Consider the following 17131-nt stretch of genomic DNA (forward strand, 5'->3'; position numbering starts at 1 on the left):
TTTTAACCCTTTACCTTCCTTTAGGTGGCGTCATGTTTTTGTAGATGTTACTTTTAGAATAGAATTTGAATCTACTCAAGAAGAATATCACAGCACGTATTATACGATAATGAAAATAGAAAAATACTAATACATCATAAATGCTTTGTAGGTCTATTATGTTGTTATTGTCTAATGTGTATAGATCCTCTGGAAAATTGGCAGTCTTCCAGCAAAACAGCATCAGCTAAAGAAATTTTGAGAGATGCTTGGATGCTTGAAGACATCCGGATGTGCAGAAGTTATGACTAATGGCTAATGTGGAGTGGAGTGGAGTGGAGTTGGCTCATACTAGACCAGGCTGAAGTGCCGGAAATCATCCATTGTTTTTTAAAAACAATAATTATTTATCAATTTAGATTTGATATATTGTCAGAAAAAGCACTTTTCACAGAACAGTGTTTACCCATTACATTTATCCATACATGCATAAAACATTTTAAATTAAGTTACATTCAACTGTAAACTGAAAAGCATAAAAAGTTACAATTGTTTGGCCGCTCTCTAGTCAACATAATAAACATCTATATCGTTGCCACTGTCCACAGGATCATGTTGTTTGTGCGGAGCACAGACACAACAGAACTGATCCAGGTCTCTCCAGCACGTAGGACAGTAGACCACCCCGCAACCTGACCCAGTGCACTCAAGACCCTGTCCTCTTCTCTGGCGTTCCCCACACACACAGCACCGCTGCAGCTTCAGGCCCGGGCACCCCATCTGGACAACCAGTGCTGAGAGTACCTGAGAAGTAGGAAAAGAGGGAAAAGCTTGAAGAGACATGGAAATCAAACTGTGCTGCGCTCCCTACAACACCTCTCCTAAGAGGACTCTATATCATCTATACACATCCAAAGTCTAATTTACACAGTGAGAACCAACAACATTGGGACAGGATCAAGCCTGATATGACTATTTGGCTTGGAGCAGGGCGTGGAATGCGAGTGCCCAGAGGGCCACTTTTGGTAAGCAGAACTGGCGCTGCGGGATGAACCGAACAACCTTGGGACAGGATCAAGCCTGATATGCTCGCTGACTTGGAGCAGGGCATGGAATGCGAGTGCCCAGTGGGCCTTTTTTGGGATGCTGCGGGATGAACCGAACAATCAAACAACCTTGGGACAGGATCAAGCCTGATATGCTCGCTGGCTTGGAGCAGGGCGTGGAATGCGAGTGCCCAATGGGCCACTTTTGGTAAGCAGAACTGGCGCTGCGGGATGAACCGAACGCCTTTTAATACTGTCTGTTTCTTTGTACAGTTACATAGTTTCTGAAACAAGCCACACATCAATAAGCTACTGCAACGTAGTACCATCCTTATGATTGACAGCGTGTCCTGTACAAGGGTTTCAGAGCAATAATTCTGGACACTTACAGACATCTGTGGCTTTTGTGCAGTCATTAGCTTTCTGCGTTGGATGTCGACAAACATCATGCGTTTCTGTATCTGTAGGTTGTAGAGGAACAGAATTCGCCTCTTCTCTCTCTGTGGATGTGACCGTCAACACACACACACATAGACAAAGAAAGATTTCAGAAACATTTATTAAGATGCAAAACATTATGATAGTGGTTAGCTATATGCTCTACGTGAACACTCGCTAATTGACACACGCTAATTCAGGCTAAAGGCATGACAGAGGCAATGGTAATCCACACCAGCCCTCCCCCCCCCCACCCCACACCCCGCTCAGAGCACACACAAATACACGTGCGTACACTCATGCCGGCATACACCGGCACGAGCTACAAGTTGGGGCTAATGCTATTACAATAAGTCCTTCTCAGCTCTGGACTGCTTTGCTGGTGGCAGAGTGGAAAATGCATTTCTTACAGGATTGGAGAAATCCATCGCCCACCATTCACCTCATGAATATATACATTTAACCCAGAGGTATAGAGCAATATCTTCTCATTCCTTGTTATGCAATAGTTTAAATATTATTTCATGGTGTTCTTGGCAGTGTTACAGATGGATTGAGAGCTTGTATGGAAGTAGGTGGAGAGGCTGAAACATTTTGTGTGAGTAAGATTATGTGCCCTCTACTAAGTGTGCTCAATTTCTCAACACAAAGAGGATTTATTCAGAAAAAAAACAACTTTATTTTATATGCTAAAGTAGGCCATTCTGATACATGCAGTTTCCAAATATATTTCAATAAAATATCTGTGAGAACAATATCAAACTGCACACTTTGTTTTCTCATAGCGACAGTGAATAACTTCATAAAAGAAATTATATCACACAACATTTTTGACTGTTTTTGTTTGTTTTCATCGAGAGGGATGTAAAGGACTTTTCTGTATTTGTTCAGACTTTCCTGTGCTAGTACTAAAAAGGTTACACAATAATAAATACTCTGCTGTTTGAAAAGCGGGCTTGATAAACATGCATGGGCTGGGAAGCATGCCAACATATCCATCTGCAAATGCAGCCACCGTTGCTTTTAACCACCTCTAACAGCACATCAAAGATATGGAAACATTACCACAGCAGCATCTATTGTAATGTATTGAAAAAGGTCGTCACATCCTGAAGAAGGAAAGTAATTTACTAAGTGGAATGAAATGCTTGTTTAGAGACCATGTTTCAAAAATATGTGATCTATAGATAAATTTGCTGCCACATATGAGCTCATTCTTATTATGTCCTGTTCTTTATATATATAATATAATGTCTAAAGGAACAATATATATATAGAACATACAGTTATAAGTTATGGCATTCTACAACATTGCTGTCATGTTAATTTGCTCTAGCAGACAGCCATTTTGAAGGTAATTTGTTGTTGATTAAGATGCGATTAATACACCCCCTATCAGATAAAAGTGCCCATGTGTCCAGCAAGAAGCAAACACAAACACGGTATTATGTATCACTTTGGATCAGGGTTTCATCTATTTTCATTTGGGATGAAAGCCATGTAATGTAAATGTGAAATGCTTATGTAACTCACGTGTATGTAACTCTCTCACCTTGGGAAAATAGAAGGCTGCGATGACTCGGCGCAGTCGGTTGGTGTACACCTGCAGGCAGCACATCAGGGCCATCATGAGGAGGGGGACGATACTCCACAGGTATTCCTCCCAGGTCAGGGCATGGGGGTCGGGCAGACAGTCTAAAGGAACAAACATTACAGCACATCATAACCTGTATAGGACACAAAATATGAAATGACATTGATAACGCTCTACTGACATTAAACAAAACTGAAGTATTCCTATAAGTCAATCAGCAAGTGACTGGATTAATATTATTGTGACAGGAAAAAAAGTTTTCATTAAATGGTATCAGTAGAGCTCAAGTCTAATCCAGTCATAAATTCACTAGAGAGCATTTTCTGGATATATTAGTCCATCATTGCTGCCTAACTTATGCAGCGTTTCTGACACCAGCAGATGCCGTGACAGCACGCCTGCCAATTCGACTGCTGAGTCTCACTGTCAAAACAGTGTCATCAGTTTTATTTATAAAGGCAGATAACAGGATGTACAGAATTAGAACTCTGCTGGACCCAGCTGATGAAATTAAGTTTCCCATTTTTAATATATCCCACAAAAAACAACAATACAAGGTCACCTACGCTTGTTACTGGACTGCATGTCCACACTGGAGGAGGTGTTGAAAGCACCTATGGTTTTCCGCAGGAGATTAGCCAGTATGGATTCTCCAGCGACATCAATATCAATGTGGTGATAACCTGAGGGGATATCCCATTAGATAACAGTCAGCTTTTATAAATCTATATAGCAGTTAACAGGGATGTAGTGGAGGCTAAACACAAGTAAACACAGTTTATCCACCTCTGAAATTTTAGAAATAGAGTTTATCCACCTCTTATTAGAGTCAAAAATCACACTGTATTATCCACATTCACAATATGTAATCTTCAACACTCTAGGAACCATTTAATATCACTGATATTGTTAAAAAACATTGGACAATAACCTCCACCATGTTCTGAATGCCTTTTTTAAAAATTCGATACCGCATGGTGCAGTCCACCTCACCGAGATCACAGAATTGATAGTTTACCCACCTCTTATTTTACAACTACATCCGACAGTTATTGCTACATTTGTCAGATCATTTCAATAAAGGGAGATCTATCTCCTTCTGTCATGCTTTAGAGCCTACTGGTGTTGGGAAAGTGAGGCCTTTCAATAACAAACTGTACATGTACTCATAAACATATAAACCTGTTAGTCTATTCAATACAGTATATGGTAACAATGTCAATTTCTATTCCACATGATATTTTTAATGATGAATTATCCATTGGCACACCTTACTCACTCGAGAAAGAATACTGTGTGAATGAGTGTCTATGGATGATGTCAAAGACATGAAAAAGGATCCAATCCACAGCCAGTAGGACACAAGTGAAGAGCATGAGAGAAAGCACCTGCAACAGGCCAGCCACCTGTAGAGAGAGTTATAGTTATCATTTACCATTCATTACTTTGTGTCATTTGTATTTTTTACTGGAAAACCCTGATAGGCCTGAAACTATATTTAGCTCTGCCAAGAAGGATTTGTTCTTTATTGTTGTTTGTTTTGCTGTTTGTTTGTCTGTCTATCAGTAAGATTAGGACAGGGAAACTGCCATCCTGATTTTAACAGAATTTATTACATGGGCCAAGGGACAATTTGGAGTCAATCCAGATTAAGCAGTGGATCAAGATGTTTTATCACCCTCTTTAATATTGTGAGATAGGGCATTTGGCCTTTGCTGAGATCTGTACTCTCCGAGAGCCCTTCTAGAACCTCATATCTTCTAAATTATTCATCATTTGAAAGGTTAGGCAGCAGTGATATGCAGGTGCTGTCATTCAAAGAAATTACCAAAATATGACATACCACAAGCTTGAGTTCGCTAGGATGGATGGAAAAGCTCCAGGGGTTGATGAAGTGTTTGTGCTCAGCCTTCTTCAGAGGTAAAAGATACCTCTTACCCTAAAATGGCAGTTACATTTCTCAAAAAAAATATGACCAACACAGACATATTGCACACAATGCACTACTTTGCCGCTACATTTCTGTGGCAGTTACTAACAAAAACAAGGTATACCTTCACAGCTCAAAAGAATATAATAACACTGGCCTAAATATGGAACAAACAACCAGCATTCTTACGGCTTTTCTCCTGCGTGCATCAATCTGCCTGAAGTATGTTGTAATGTAAATATTGTCAAAGCGAATATCCTGGCAGTACTGTCTTGCATATCCAAAAGCGCTTTTTAGATATCAAAAAACAGGACACATTAACTTAATGCAATGTGGTGGTGTAAACATAATCTATCATTTCATACAAACATTTATGCTACAGCTGTCTGTCCATAATATGGGAATTTGATTCAGTCATACAATACAACATGTTAAACTTACGAAACAAACACAGCAATGAAGGCAAAAGACAGAAGGACATGAACCAATTCCAAGAGCTGGTCAACAATAGCCTTCTTCTCCTCAAATGTCTTGCTGAGTTCTGTAGAGAAATCTTCCTGAAGCATGGACAGGCCAAAAACTGATTGCTGCTCAACTTTCTGCGCCCAAACAATACAGAAAAATGGTGGTAAGTATCCTTCTGTTATTTTATTTGATTTTGAAAAAGAACAAAACAAAGTATTGATATATCTATTCAAAATCACAGGCATTTGAATAGCCTTTATTGTTTTGCTCAGTGTAAATATTATGACTATGTTACAGTTAAATATCTCACAATCTCAAATCCCAGGAATGTATTCAGTAACGTATACAGTATTGGGAAATGTATTTAGTAGCTGTTTGTTTGTCCCACAGTAATTTGCTGATGTAGGCCTAAGTACAATAGGCTCTGGCCAACAGATGTTTATAGATTACATACAGGGGATTATACAAGATAAGACCCAGTATAAACAATTAGAGACAGGTAAGCAGATAAACTGTGTTCACAGTAGGTGTGAGAGAGGAAATGGATTGGACCTGAAGGATGACATTAGTGGTAAACTCTTCCCCGAGTTTGCCTATGGACAAATTGAGCTTGTCAAAGGTCTGCCCAAAGTTTCCCTCCACCGGGATCTCTTCTCTGCACCAAGGTGCCATTACTAAGTATAAAACAACAAACGTAATGTCAATTGTAATGTGCTGCACTAAACAAACACCAAAGAAAAACAATATCATGCTTTCTACAGCTACAGACAATATGCATGTAATGACAAATACGTTGAATTGATATAACTTATTCATAGAAGTACAAAAAGAATTTCATACAAATGAATGACTATACTACTGCACAATTGTGAGAGTCTACAGTATACCCTGATACATTAGACACACAGTACAATTAAAAGAAATCTACTTCTGAGCACTGACCTTTCATGACATCACACAGAAAGTCAAATTTCATTGGCACACAGAGCAGGTGGTTGATGAGAGGGACACTGATGGTGTCCATGCACTCTTGCCATTTGACGTCAAACCAGCCCCGGCAGCGCTCTATTCCCTCTTCCACCACATCTACCACAACCACCATAATTGCAGTTCTTTGAGTTGTCACAACATCCTGTACTTACGATGGCAAATGATCGGTTACATTTCCATGTAATTATTACAGAGCTGGAGTCTGACACTTACAGTCACACCGCATCATCGTTTTGGCAGCAAATACTTCCTGTGTGCTGTTGCCCATGGTGATAGAATCCCCTACAACACTGTTGTATCCATACCGTCCCAGAACCTCATCTCTGATGCTCTGAAAGTTTCTACTGATGTTCTTGGTTTCACTCTGAAGTTCCGCAGTATCATCCTAAAATAAACATAATGCCTTAGCAGTAGATCAGTGACCAACTGGACATGAACAATGTGGGATACTGTATTTTTTTCCTACAGTACACATACCACAATCTCCTGGACAACTTGAACAAATGGGTCTATCACCACTCTCCACATAACTTTGCTGTGTTGAATCTGCAAGTCCAAGTTACAACCCATGGAGTAGGCCACATTCTGAATGTTGTAGGGGATGTTGGTGACCGGGCCTGTCAGAAAGTTGTCAATAAGTCCGCTACCTTAAATAACAACACTGAAAATTGTTCAATACAAACTTCACTAAAAGCCTTTATCTTCTGGCGCAAGGCCTAAATGTGGCACAAGGCCTTTTGTGTGAAATAAATCCAAGTGGACCAAATAATACAACAAGGGTGCCTTTTATACAACACCAGTACACTTTAGGTCACATGATCAATTCATAATTTACCCTGGTAAAGACCAAAGAAGACAAATAGCATGAGATAGGCCCTTCCCTGAGAACCAAGGATGCTGGGAAACATCAGCAGGACCGAACAGCGGAAGAGTGTGGAAAACATTCCACCCATAATGCACACACCTGGAAATTCACAATAAAGTTAGCCTAACTAACTAGCCTGAACAACAATATGAGTCTGAAGTTTACTGAGCAGACAATATGAGTCTGAAGGTCTTGTCACTATATTAATAAAACTACTCACCAACAAACACATATCCAACAATTAACCTTTGGATGGTGGTCATCACAATATTGTGCATCAGGCCTAGGTATAATGCTAAATTAATGAAAGAAATTGCACGTTTAATCATCAAGGTTTAAACATCAAGGTTTCTTTTCTTTTTTAAATCTCACTTACGTGAGAATTAAGACATAAGAATTCTTCTTACCTGCACCACTAACTGTTCCAAAGAGAACACCACACAGGAGACGAACCCGTGGAAACTCGTGAGGTGGACTGAACAAGAATTTGAGAGCGACATCCGGAAGGATCCTCTCGCAAATTTTTTCGATGGCTGTCAGAAAAAAAATCCATGAGATAATGGGGCCAGTAGCATGATGAAATGTCACGTAGCCCTACTGGTGTCTAAAATTGTATTGGCCTAAGGGCTGCACACTAAATGGCATTGGTCTATTAAAGGTGCTCGCATTCTTACTTGAGTGACATGGTTTACGTCGTTTGGTTCGTTGGAGGTCAATCAGTGTGGATCCCATTTCATCTCAGTACCAGGATTACATGAAGGAATACCAGATGAAGTGCTTGATGTGTGTTAAATCTATTTCCTGTGGAATTGATAGATTTGATGATTGAATCTGTAGAATGCATGCTGGCGTCACAAACTCTGTACAGGTGTTCATGAGGTAGCGTTTCCATGACGGCAGAATAACTGGATCTAAACAAACTTTCGAAGTGGCTTCGCATTGAATGTAGACATCTTTGGTAGACATCCATTTAAACGTGTGTTACTACTCTTTGCCGATATGGCGATTTCTAATGGTAGATTGATTTGTTTAGATCCAGTGATATCGCTGCCTTGACAACGCTACGTCATGGCTTTGATACTCATTACATTTTAGGCAAACTATTTTTGTTCTAGGCTGATCCACGCAGACAACACTCCAATATGAAAAGAAATAAGTTAACTTCTGGCTGATCTGTTGATTGGCATAGCTATTAGCCATATACAAGGCCTTAAGTTGAACACATTTACGTCAAAGTTATTGACATCAAGGCACCATGCTTCTCGAGCACAAACTAAAATCGCACAGGCTGAGATATGTATCTAAAGAATCGCCATTTAAAAAAGTGAAGCGCCGTATTCGTATTTTTTTGCTCGGCTTGATCCTTGCCTCCGTTTATGGCATAATTGCGTTGTTTGTGCAAAATCACGGTCTGTGGTACGGCGTTATCAGTACAGTGGTCATAGCTGCTCTCACCGCCTTTGGCATGAGCCTATCTGAGGGCATACGGGTCAATGTCATGCTGATGCTGCCGACTCTGTGTTCACGTAAGTTCACAATCCGGCGTCTTGTAATTATTGTTTGCTGGTAATTCGAATTACAGTGTGGATTACGACCACCTAACCAACTGAACTCTATTTTCAAACTCTTCACTTTTCTTTTCTTAGAAAATGGGAAATCTATCCTGCTGTTTCTCGCCTTCTCGATGGTCGTTCAAGGCCCCATGAGCAACGCGATGGAGAACTTCGACCGTGCGGCAGGCAGTGTGGTGTGCGGGGCCGAGTTGGCCATGAACCAAACTCAGGAACTGATTGAGCGCGCAGCCACACCTCTGCTCCGTGAGTTTACCGTACCGTCTATAATGCAGGCCTACTTTCACATGAGATCACCTGCCTGTGAGTGGGAGGGTGGACAGGCTGTTAACTTTGTAATTTTATCAGAATGTGGGGGAAACGACGCTGAAATGAGCTGCATAGATTGACTGCAAACAGTGTGAACACCAAAGGTGTAGGGCCCAGAGACATTGTGATCATCACTCGGTTGATAGGCTAGTAGGCTAATGGATTTACCAAGCAAACTAAATCACTTTGCCTCATTGTCTGTTTTCAGCATTGTCGCCTATGTGTTCAGATAAGCAGGAAAAGATCATTAGGGCAGGGGGTTATTCTGTGTATTTGTTGGGTATGGGGAGCATTTTCTAGACATTTCCCTCATTACAAGTCCACCTTGTGGCATTTTTTTTTCTTTAGCTGTGTTGACAAAGGTTAAGGAGGTGACAAGGAATGCATATTCCCTGGCAGGAAGAGTGAAAAACCTTATTATGTCTCTTACTGAGTCAGTTCAGCACATCGGTGAGTCACAAAGAGTGGGCAGATTGGTATTCACACCGAGGGACTTTTTTTTTTTATAGCATTTCAAGTCCTAAAGTGCTAAAATCTACTCATGGGCCTGCAATACCGGTGGTAGTTTAGTTTGATTTGAAAATAAATGTATAAATAGATAAATGGATAGATAAATCTATACATAAATAAATAATGTAGTTAAATAAATGTTAACACAAATTAACACAGTTTTCCACAAATTAACATGTTTCTTTTGCCCAAGTTAGCTTTTATATATAATACTTATACATTTTATCAGCCTATTGGTTTCTTTAATGCTATATGCATTTTCTATATCTTTTTCTATATGCACTCTTATAGCATACTATATTTCTGTAACCTGCAAATGCTGTCAGAAACTATTGTAATGACTGAATGATCTGGTGTTTCAGCTCGAAGTCTGAGGAATGTGTTGCATTTCCTAGCTGGAATCGGAGACATTTGCAACGACAAGCTTGGCACACCGTACAAGAGGTGCAACCAGCTGTTTGATGAAGCTAACGATGACTGCAGAGAGCAGCTGTCTGTGTTCTCCTTCCTCTGCTACATCGTGGATGGATTCAGGCCTCTTTGTCATATTGCTAAAGGTCTATTTGTATATCATAGTGTCTCTCAGGTGTCCTGCCTCTAGAGAACCAAAATCTGCTTGCTTTAGGACTGCTGTTGGTCTAACCCACCCAATGGAAATCAGCATAATGCTTGTTAGTATCTCAAATCAAATATTCTCTGCTCAGCAAGAACACCTGAACTCAGCATCTCATAGAGAAAGTTGGTTGGAGAGTGGTGTTCAGCTGAGGATAAAGCGAAACTATATTTCTAGGAATAACTGTAAGGGTATGTTTTGGACCAGGTGCTTAATTTAAAACATCCGTAACATTTACAGAGTGGAGATGCCAGGGATTGAACCCGGGACCTCATACATGCGAAGCATGCGCTCTACCACTGAGCTACATCCCCTTTCTCACAATAGGCTTTTGTCCTGTTTGTATAGTCCAACCCTTTGTCTATCTTTTCATTCCACTGTTGAAATTTACTTCCATTCAAAAACCTTTTAATGATCAAAACACTCCTTGCAACTAGCAGCAAGCTGACCTCCTAATTAATGTTCCTGACATTTTTATCATTGTAGAGGGTCAAGATGTCCTCTGTTTTCTGAAAGCAGTTAAATCACATTTTAGGCCAGGCAATGGTCAGTCCACAGAAAGTGTGTGGGCAGCACTTTCTGAGCGTTTTGCATTCCTGTGCTGGGTGCCTATGACTCGCTCACTTCCTTCTTTCGTCCTGTGTTTTCTTTTCAAATGAATTATTGTTTGATATCCGCCCGTGCTCTCTGGTCAGCCTGGCCAGCACTTTTTCTGGCTTCTTAGTCCAAACATGACCTCAGACTGGAGACAGGGGCCAGACATGGCATGTGAGAAGTGATTTAACTGAAAGCTTGAACCATGTTACTGGAAGTATTATTGTGCACCTTTAATAGTGCACATACTATATAATAGTATATTTATGCTAATCTTTTGGTATCAATTTGGTATCAACTTACAAATAACAGCACTGAACCAAAGAGAAAGATATTTGAAATCGCCAGTGGGTTCCTGTTATGTTTCGCAAGAGCTCTAGGTTAGTCTAATACTGACTTGGCCAAAATTGGGAAACTTCAATATGTAGTCTGTGATTCGGATTTTGTTTGCAAAAGGTTGTCGATATCTTAGCTTTCTATCCATTTTCCAGACTATCCATTTTGAGCAAGTGACATGCTTTTGCAGGTTATCCACTAGGTTTTGCAGTTTGCACTAATTGTTTTGAGAAATTCACTAACTGCTGTGCAAATGTTAATAGTGATGTGAGAAAAGCACCAAAGCGACTGAGAATATAAACTGTAAATATAAATAAAATTTCCATCACTTACTTAGGTGAGTGAATTTAAATGTAAGTAAATGTTTTGTGAGAAGTGAAATGTGTGTTGGTGATGGTTGTTGTTTCTTGTACTCAAATATGTGCCATTTCATACAGTTGGTCAGTTCTTCTGCATCATCCCTTCATATATTGCAGATCACATAAAAACAAAGATTGCTGACGGTAAGTAGAGTAGTTGTGCTTTCAGGTTATATGAAAATATTTCTGAAACAAAACGCTTTGATGTTCAATATTGTATGTGGTGGTCAATTTAATAACAGAATGTAAAGGCATTCAGATCAGATTTTCTGTATATTCGTCAATTTTTTGTCATTTTTGTTTTTTGGGTTTTTTTTTTGGTTTTATCTTGTCGCCTTTGTTTATTCTCCAGCAACTGTGGAGGCATTTGAGAAACTGAGAAAGCAATTTGAATTCAACATATCGGCCTCTATGCACTTTGACATGCAACTCAACAGCAGCCAAACACTGCAGGAGATGTCACAGAGAATCATGGAGGAAATCTCAGAGGAGATAGGCCTCTTCCAAAAGCTCTCAGGCCTGCTGTCCTACGCGGGCCTCTTCCTTCTTGTGTACATTTACATCCAGTGAGTGGCTGGTTTAATGTAAGCCTAACCCTGTGCTCTAAACATCCATTCATTTAGTACATAGTGTACTGTTTAGTGAATAACCATCATACATTTATTCGGTATATTCTGTAGTGAATGAGTGAATGATCCAAACAGGGTCCATAGATTAGGCGTAGCTCATATTTGCCCTGACAATCACACCTGGCTCTAACATTCAGTGCCTGAAGAGTAAACTGAAATTAGCGTGAAATTAGTGGCTACAATGCAGCAGGATATCACGGCCCCTGCTGTTGGAAAACACTGCTGGCTACCTATGAAATGCCAGCTATGTTGTGTTTACTCATAACTCAACTATTTTTTTTTTTTTTTTTTTTTTTTAAAAAGGGCGGCCATGTACAAAAACAGCTACCTGAAGCGTGACGACTTCGACAACAACTATGTCACAGAACGGTTTGTCCAGCTGGACCAGCGACGCTTGTGCGAGGGCAGGCCCACCGTGCTGCCCCTAAGCCAGAGAGAGGCTCTCACTTACATCCAGCCACGTGAGTGCACACAGGGTGTCGGGCCAGCCACTCCAACTGACACAATAGGGGAAGGAGAGAGGGGAAGGATGGGAGGAGAATGAAAGTTACAGGGGCGGGGGGCAGAAGGGAAACAGGTCAGTGAAGATGGGAAATGTGCACAGAAACTTCGCTTAAAGGGGGGAAGTGACAAGTGAGGAAGGACTTCTGGGTGGAGCTGATAAAGCTCACTACCAAACTCACTGGGTCGGAGAGTAAACTCTACACCGGTAAGGGAAAAAGTGTGTGGTGATAACTGTTTTGAATTGGTCTACCCAATAACACATGAATTATCTCTCTCTGGCAGTGTCTCTGTATCTAACTGGCAGAGAGAGAAGAGCCTTGATCACGAGCACCTTATCCGTCCTGCGGCACATCACAGTGGGCTCTGCCATCATGGCTCTGGACCTCATGGTGTTCTGGGTGTTCGACACAGTCCATCACCTTACCATGGGAGAGATAGTTGCCAAAGGTGATCAGGTTGAATGGACTTTATAAAAGGCCCAGATTTATTGTCTATGTAGAGGACTGGTGAGGTCTTTGTTAACCTTTTAAAGGTGATGTTAAAGTGAAGACGGTCAAATTAATCACCATTTTAAAAAGTACTGTTTAGCGTATCTATATGTTACTTGCTTCTATGTGCTTTCACTTTGCCTCTGTTTTCTTCATCTGCTTGTATACATGATTCAAACGCATTATGAAAAACAGTATACTTTATTAATATGCATAATTTAACATTTTTTATTTATGTTTTTTTTTTCTCATATAATGACCCCCAGCCCCTATAATGGTTGCAGTTGAAGTGAATGGCTCAGGCTACACATCAGACATCTTGAAGGATATTGTGGCTTCCTTTGACATTCTGCAGAGAGGCAATGTCACCATACTGAGCAAAAAGTGCCTCGTTGAGCCCAGAGAGCCTGACTATACAGGATATGTCTTTATTGGTATGTCCACATGGATAGAGGTCCAGCCACCAGCCATACACATATTGTATGTGCACATTGGCTATGGAATGACTGTTCAGCAGTGACACCTAGTGGTAAAAATGGGTACCAGGCTTTTAAACTTGTCAGAGTTTCATATTGATTGAAGACTTAACATATGCAGTTTACAAAGCAAAGCAAAAAACTCTCACAGATGAGGGTGACAGGAATGAGGGTGACAGGTCAGAAATCCACAAGACAAAAAGAAACAGACATTGAATATTAAAATGAAAGTCAGTGTAGCTGTTCAATTTGCTCAAAGTTTTTTTAGATACGTAAACTAAAGTTAAAGACTTTGGTTTACATATCCGATAAGTAGGGTGTTCACTTGTTTAGAAGCAGCATTAGCGGCAGAGAGATAATCCTGAATACACGGCATGGTGTATTATCTTCCTGGTCTTCTGTTACAGGATCTTTTTATGGCCTCGCCCTTTTCACAGTTATTGCTGGCAGCTATGTCAAACGTTTACGAAGGCTTATTTGTGCCAGCTACCACCCCAAAAGGGAAAAGGTAAGTTACCTCTCATATGCTCTTATCAACAATATTCAACACATCATCGAAACATTATTTTTAGTATTTGATTGTATTATCAATCTTGTGTGTCATTGAAATTGTGTATGCTTTAGCTTGGATTTATGTTGAACAGAAGGGTTGTGTGTAACATGACTACGCTCTATAACATTCATGATAAAGTCATTTATAGCCTACAACAGGTCATTTTAGTTATGCTGGGAATTCATGCAATGCAGGGCAATGGTGCAATCGCCAATGACTGTGACACAGAGGTGTCTGTCTGAAAACACAATGACAGCGTAATTCCGTTTTGACTCTCAAGAGGCTGTTTTTTGTGTGTTTCTGTGTGTGTGTGTGTGTGTGTGTGTTTTCTAGGAGAGGATCCACGCTTTGCATCAGCTAATCCTTACCCAACGATTGTCCCTCCAGAAAAACTTGCTGAGGTTTGTGGCCAAAAGCAAGGGGGATGGACAGTCTGGTACTTTCCTGAGAGCACTGGCATTGATGTAAGTATCAGGTAACACATAGTTCTTCTTTAGTCCTCATCTACTGTCATGTAAATAGATTGCTATGTAAATAGTGGATGTGGTACCTAATGTATGGCTTTGGTCTGCTCCAAGTCTCCCAGGTATATCAAGGGTGGCCCGATACCTGGGGGCCTTTGACCAGTCCTGCATGGCTTGTGGGAATGTCTTGGAGAGCGAGGATGATCCTAACGCCCACACCTGTTCTACCTCACAGTGCAAAGGTACTTTGAGACACCTTGAGGGACATGTGTCCATCCCATCAAGGATGGGTTGTAATTCATACACCATACATAAGACAGACTTGCTTAATGCAAAAGGAGACCATACTGAGAGGTCTATTTCCCTTGTAGGCTTTTACTGCCTCCAGTGCTTTAAGAATATGGACAACATCTGTGCTTTGTGCATGGGGCCCCTGACATTCCAGGAAGACAGTGAGGAAGAGCTGTAAGTTATGTTAGGACAGGCAAGATTAACTAACACTGTGGAGCATATATCTCCATCATAACCATTATTAGTATGTAGCCATTAAGTCTGTGCAGACAATCCAATCATTACCATCTGGATCTACAAAAAAGGTCATTTTTTTAACCTTAACCCATGTATATTGTAGTCCATTGGAATTGAAAGTGTGTGTGTGTGTGTGTGTGTGTGTGTGTGTGTGTGTGTGTGTGTGTGTGTGTGTGTGGCTATATGTGTGTGTCCCTCTCAGAGACTCCAGTGATGATCAGCAGGTCAGCCTCTGGACCAGTGCTCTCATGTCTCCCCACATCACTCAGAGCAGGGACCGGAGGAGGCTGATGAAGAGGCGCATTTCCGTGGCAACAAGACGACGGTCAACTGAACAGCACAAGAGTAAAGGGCTGGAGGACACAGCTGACAACAGTGACAGCAGTCCTGTCATCAGTGATCATTATTCTGATTCTGATACCAGGTACTACAGAAGAATTGGTTACTTATAGTAGATGCTCCATGCGGTTATGTCCTCAACTCTATGTATTTGATATTGTAAACCTATGAACAATATTAATGCTGCCTGCCCCGCCCCCCCTTCTCTCTCTCTCTCACTGTATGTGTGTGGAATGTGTGTGCATGTGTACATGTGTGTGCATGTCTTCAGTGAGCCAGACATGTTATATCAGTACCCAGAATCCATCAAACTGAATACCAAGTCTTTCCTCGACATGTTATCTGTAAAAACCCTGGAAATTCAGAGAGACGGCGATGGTCTTCCTCCTAACACACAGTCCATGAACAGAAGTCTTTCTAAAGAAATGGTCCTGGACACTGTTGTAGTACAAAGCTCTTCTTCTTTACAGAAGCACTTATAAGCTTGGTTAAGTGTATCAAGAAAGTGACCTTCCCTCTAAAGCACCAGTCAGCATCAAATCCAGTAGGAAGTATTTGTTTGTTTGCAAATAAAGCCTATTTTTTTAACGCCTATTGCATACTTATTGTTCACCCCATTTGAAGAGTTGGACTTGTACCTTTAGTTTTCAGAGTTGTAGTTTAATCGAGTTATTTTTATAGGCAAGACAGTTTGCTGACACAAATGACATGTCTAAGAATGTCCCCATATCATATTAAACAGAATGTGGGTGAGCGAGTTTGGTTTTGCTTCATTTTCCTGCATCTTACTGCTTCAGGAATGCGTGGTATGAGCCCACGGCGTCGTAAGCGTCATTCCTTCACGTTCAGGACAAGTGGTTTTGAACTTCTGTGGGTTTCTATCTGAGGTAAATGTGCTGGATTGAAATATGTCGTGGTTTCACACACACCATACTAAAAGTGAATGGGTGTTTTTTCATGAAGTACAAAAGAAGAATACGGCAAAAAGAGATTTATAGTTAACCCTGCGTTTATCAGTGACACACGTAGCCCATCATACTCTTCTCAATTTAATATCCAAACTTAAATAATAATACAAAAAATAAGATAAACATTTCCGTGCAAATCCAAACTCTGGCGGTTGCGCAATTGTCAGTTGTAGCAATCACTCGATTCTGTAGCGCATTTACATTGCATAGTTTCTCGCATTTCATTGACTGACGTGGAAGGTGGGATGGATCCAATTCTTTCAGTGGGAGGATTCGAGATCAGCGTCGGAAGGGCTGTTGAACGCCAAAGGGAAAGAGGCTATAAAATATACTTCCTCAGAACTTTGAACAAGGTGGTGGTTGCTTTTCGACTTGCCAAAACGGATTGAAATGGCGACTAAGGTGGGTCAGTTTTTGGCGAGTGCGTATTTTTGTGTGATTTATTTTTGAGAAAAACAATCTGTTTCAAATAGCCTATGAGGCCTTAATAAGTGTTGTCAGCAGTTGATTTAAGAGTGATTTCAGGAATCATTGTACTTAACGTTCTGGTGTAGGCTACGTAAACTAGACTACCCAACTCTAC

At 40.7% G+C, this 17131-nt stretch overlaps 2 protein-coding genes and 1 non-coding gene across 7 annotated transcripts; 1 reads left to right on the top strand and 2 right to left on the bottom strand.

The window, feature by feature from the left end:
- Positions 1-416: 416 nt before the first annotated feature.
- On the bottom strand, positions 417-8203 carry dcst1 (DC-STAMP domain containing 1). The gene is made up of 16 exons (XM_048262105.1): positions 7982-8203; positions 7715-7840; positions 7528-7602; positions 7278-7406; positions 6920-7059; positions 6656-6827; positions 6395-6538; positions 6005-6126; positions 5429-5586; positions 5177-5276; positions 4901-4996; positions 4337-4463; positions 3624-3740; positions 3016-3158; positions 1415-1525; positions 417-783 (listed from the first exon to the last, which is right to left on the bottom strand). The coding sequence occupies exons 1-16, from the start codon at positions 8037-8039 to the stop codon at positions 544-546; spliced, it is 2058 nt and encodes a 685-aa protein (XP_048118062.1). The 5' UTR covers positions 8040-8203; the 3' UTR covers positions 417-543.
- Positions 8204-8235: 32 nt separating this feature from the next.
- dcst2 (DC-STAMP domain containing 2) lies at positions 8236-16338 on the top strand. Of its 5 annotated transcripts, none has more exons than XM_048262103.1 (15): positions 8236-8283; positions 8954-9124; positions 9536-9637; positions 10060-10254; positions 11678-11743; positions 11952-12165; positions 12532-12689; positions 13015-13179; positions 13487-13654; positions 14104-14204; positions 14583-14713; positions 14828-14955; positions 15085-15178; positions 15444-15665; positions 15852-16338. In XM_048262103.1, the coding sequence occupies exons 2-15, from the start codon at positions 8992-8994 to the stop codon at positions 16060-16062; spliced, it is 2088 nt and encodes a 695-aa protein (XP_048118060.1). In that variant the 5' UTR covers positions 8236-8283; positions 8954-8991; the 3' UTR covers positions 16063-16338. The 5 variants fall into 5 exon arrangements, with proteins under 5 accessions (XP_048118060.1, XP_048118059.1, XP_048118056.1 ...); XM_048262102.1 differs by having other exon boundaries at positions 8255-8322; XM_048262099.1 differs by lacking the exon at positions 8236-8283 and adding an exon at positions 8291-8833.
- Positions 10553-10624, bottom strand: trnaa-cgc. Its single transcript has one exon. It is a non-coding gene; the product is annotated as a tRNA-Ala (tRNA).
- Positions 16339-17131: the final 793 nt, after the last annotated feature.

The sequence above is a fragment of the Alosa alosa genome, chromosome 13, assembly GCF_017589495.1.
Source record: "Alosa alosa isolate M-15738 ecotype Scorff River chromosome 13, AALO_Geno_1.1, whole genome shotgun sequence".
Taxonomy (NCBI): Eukaryota; Metazoa; Chordata; class Actinopteri; order Clupeiformes; family Clupeidae; genus Alosa; species Alosa alosa.

Excerpts from the sequence above, each read along its gene's own strand:
- dcst1 (XM_048262105.1), bottom strand. The coding sequence starts at position 8,039 with ATGGGATCCACACTGATTGACCTCCAACGAACCAAACGACGTAAACCA. Across the intron at positions 4,997-5,176 it reads ATGCACGCAGGAGAAAAGCC|GGTAAGAGGTATCTTTTACC; the intron begins GTAAGAATGCTG and ends CTGCCATTTTAG. Across the intron at positions 4,464-4,900 it reads CTAGCGAACTCAAGCTTGTG|GTGGCTGGCCTGTTGCAGGT; the intron begins GTATGTCATATT and ends CTCTCTCTACAG.
- dcst2 (XM_048262099.1), top strand. The coding sequence starts at position 8,563 with ATGCTTCTCGAGCACAAACTAAAATCGCACAGGCTGAGATATGTATCT. Across the intron at positions 12,166-12,531 it reads CTTGTGTACATTTACATCCA|GGCGGCCATGTACAAAAACA; the intron begins GTGAGTGGCTGG and ends TTTTTTAAAAAG. Across the intron at positions 15,179-15,443 it reads GAAGACAGTGAGGAAGAGCT|AGACTCCAGTGATGATCAGC; the intron begins GTAAGTTATGTT and ends TGTCCCTCTCAG.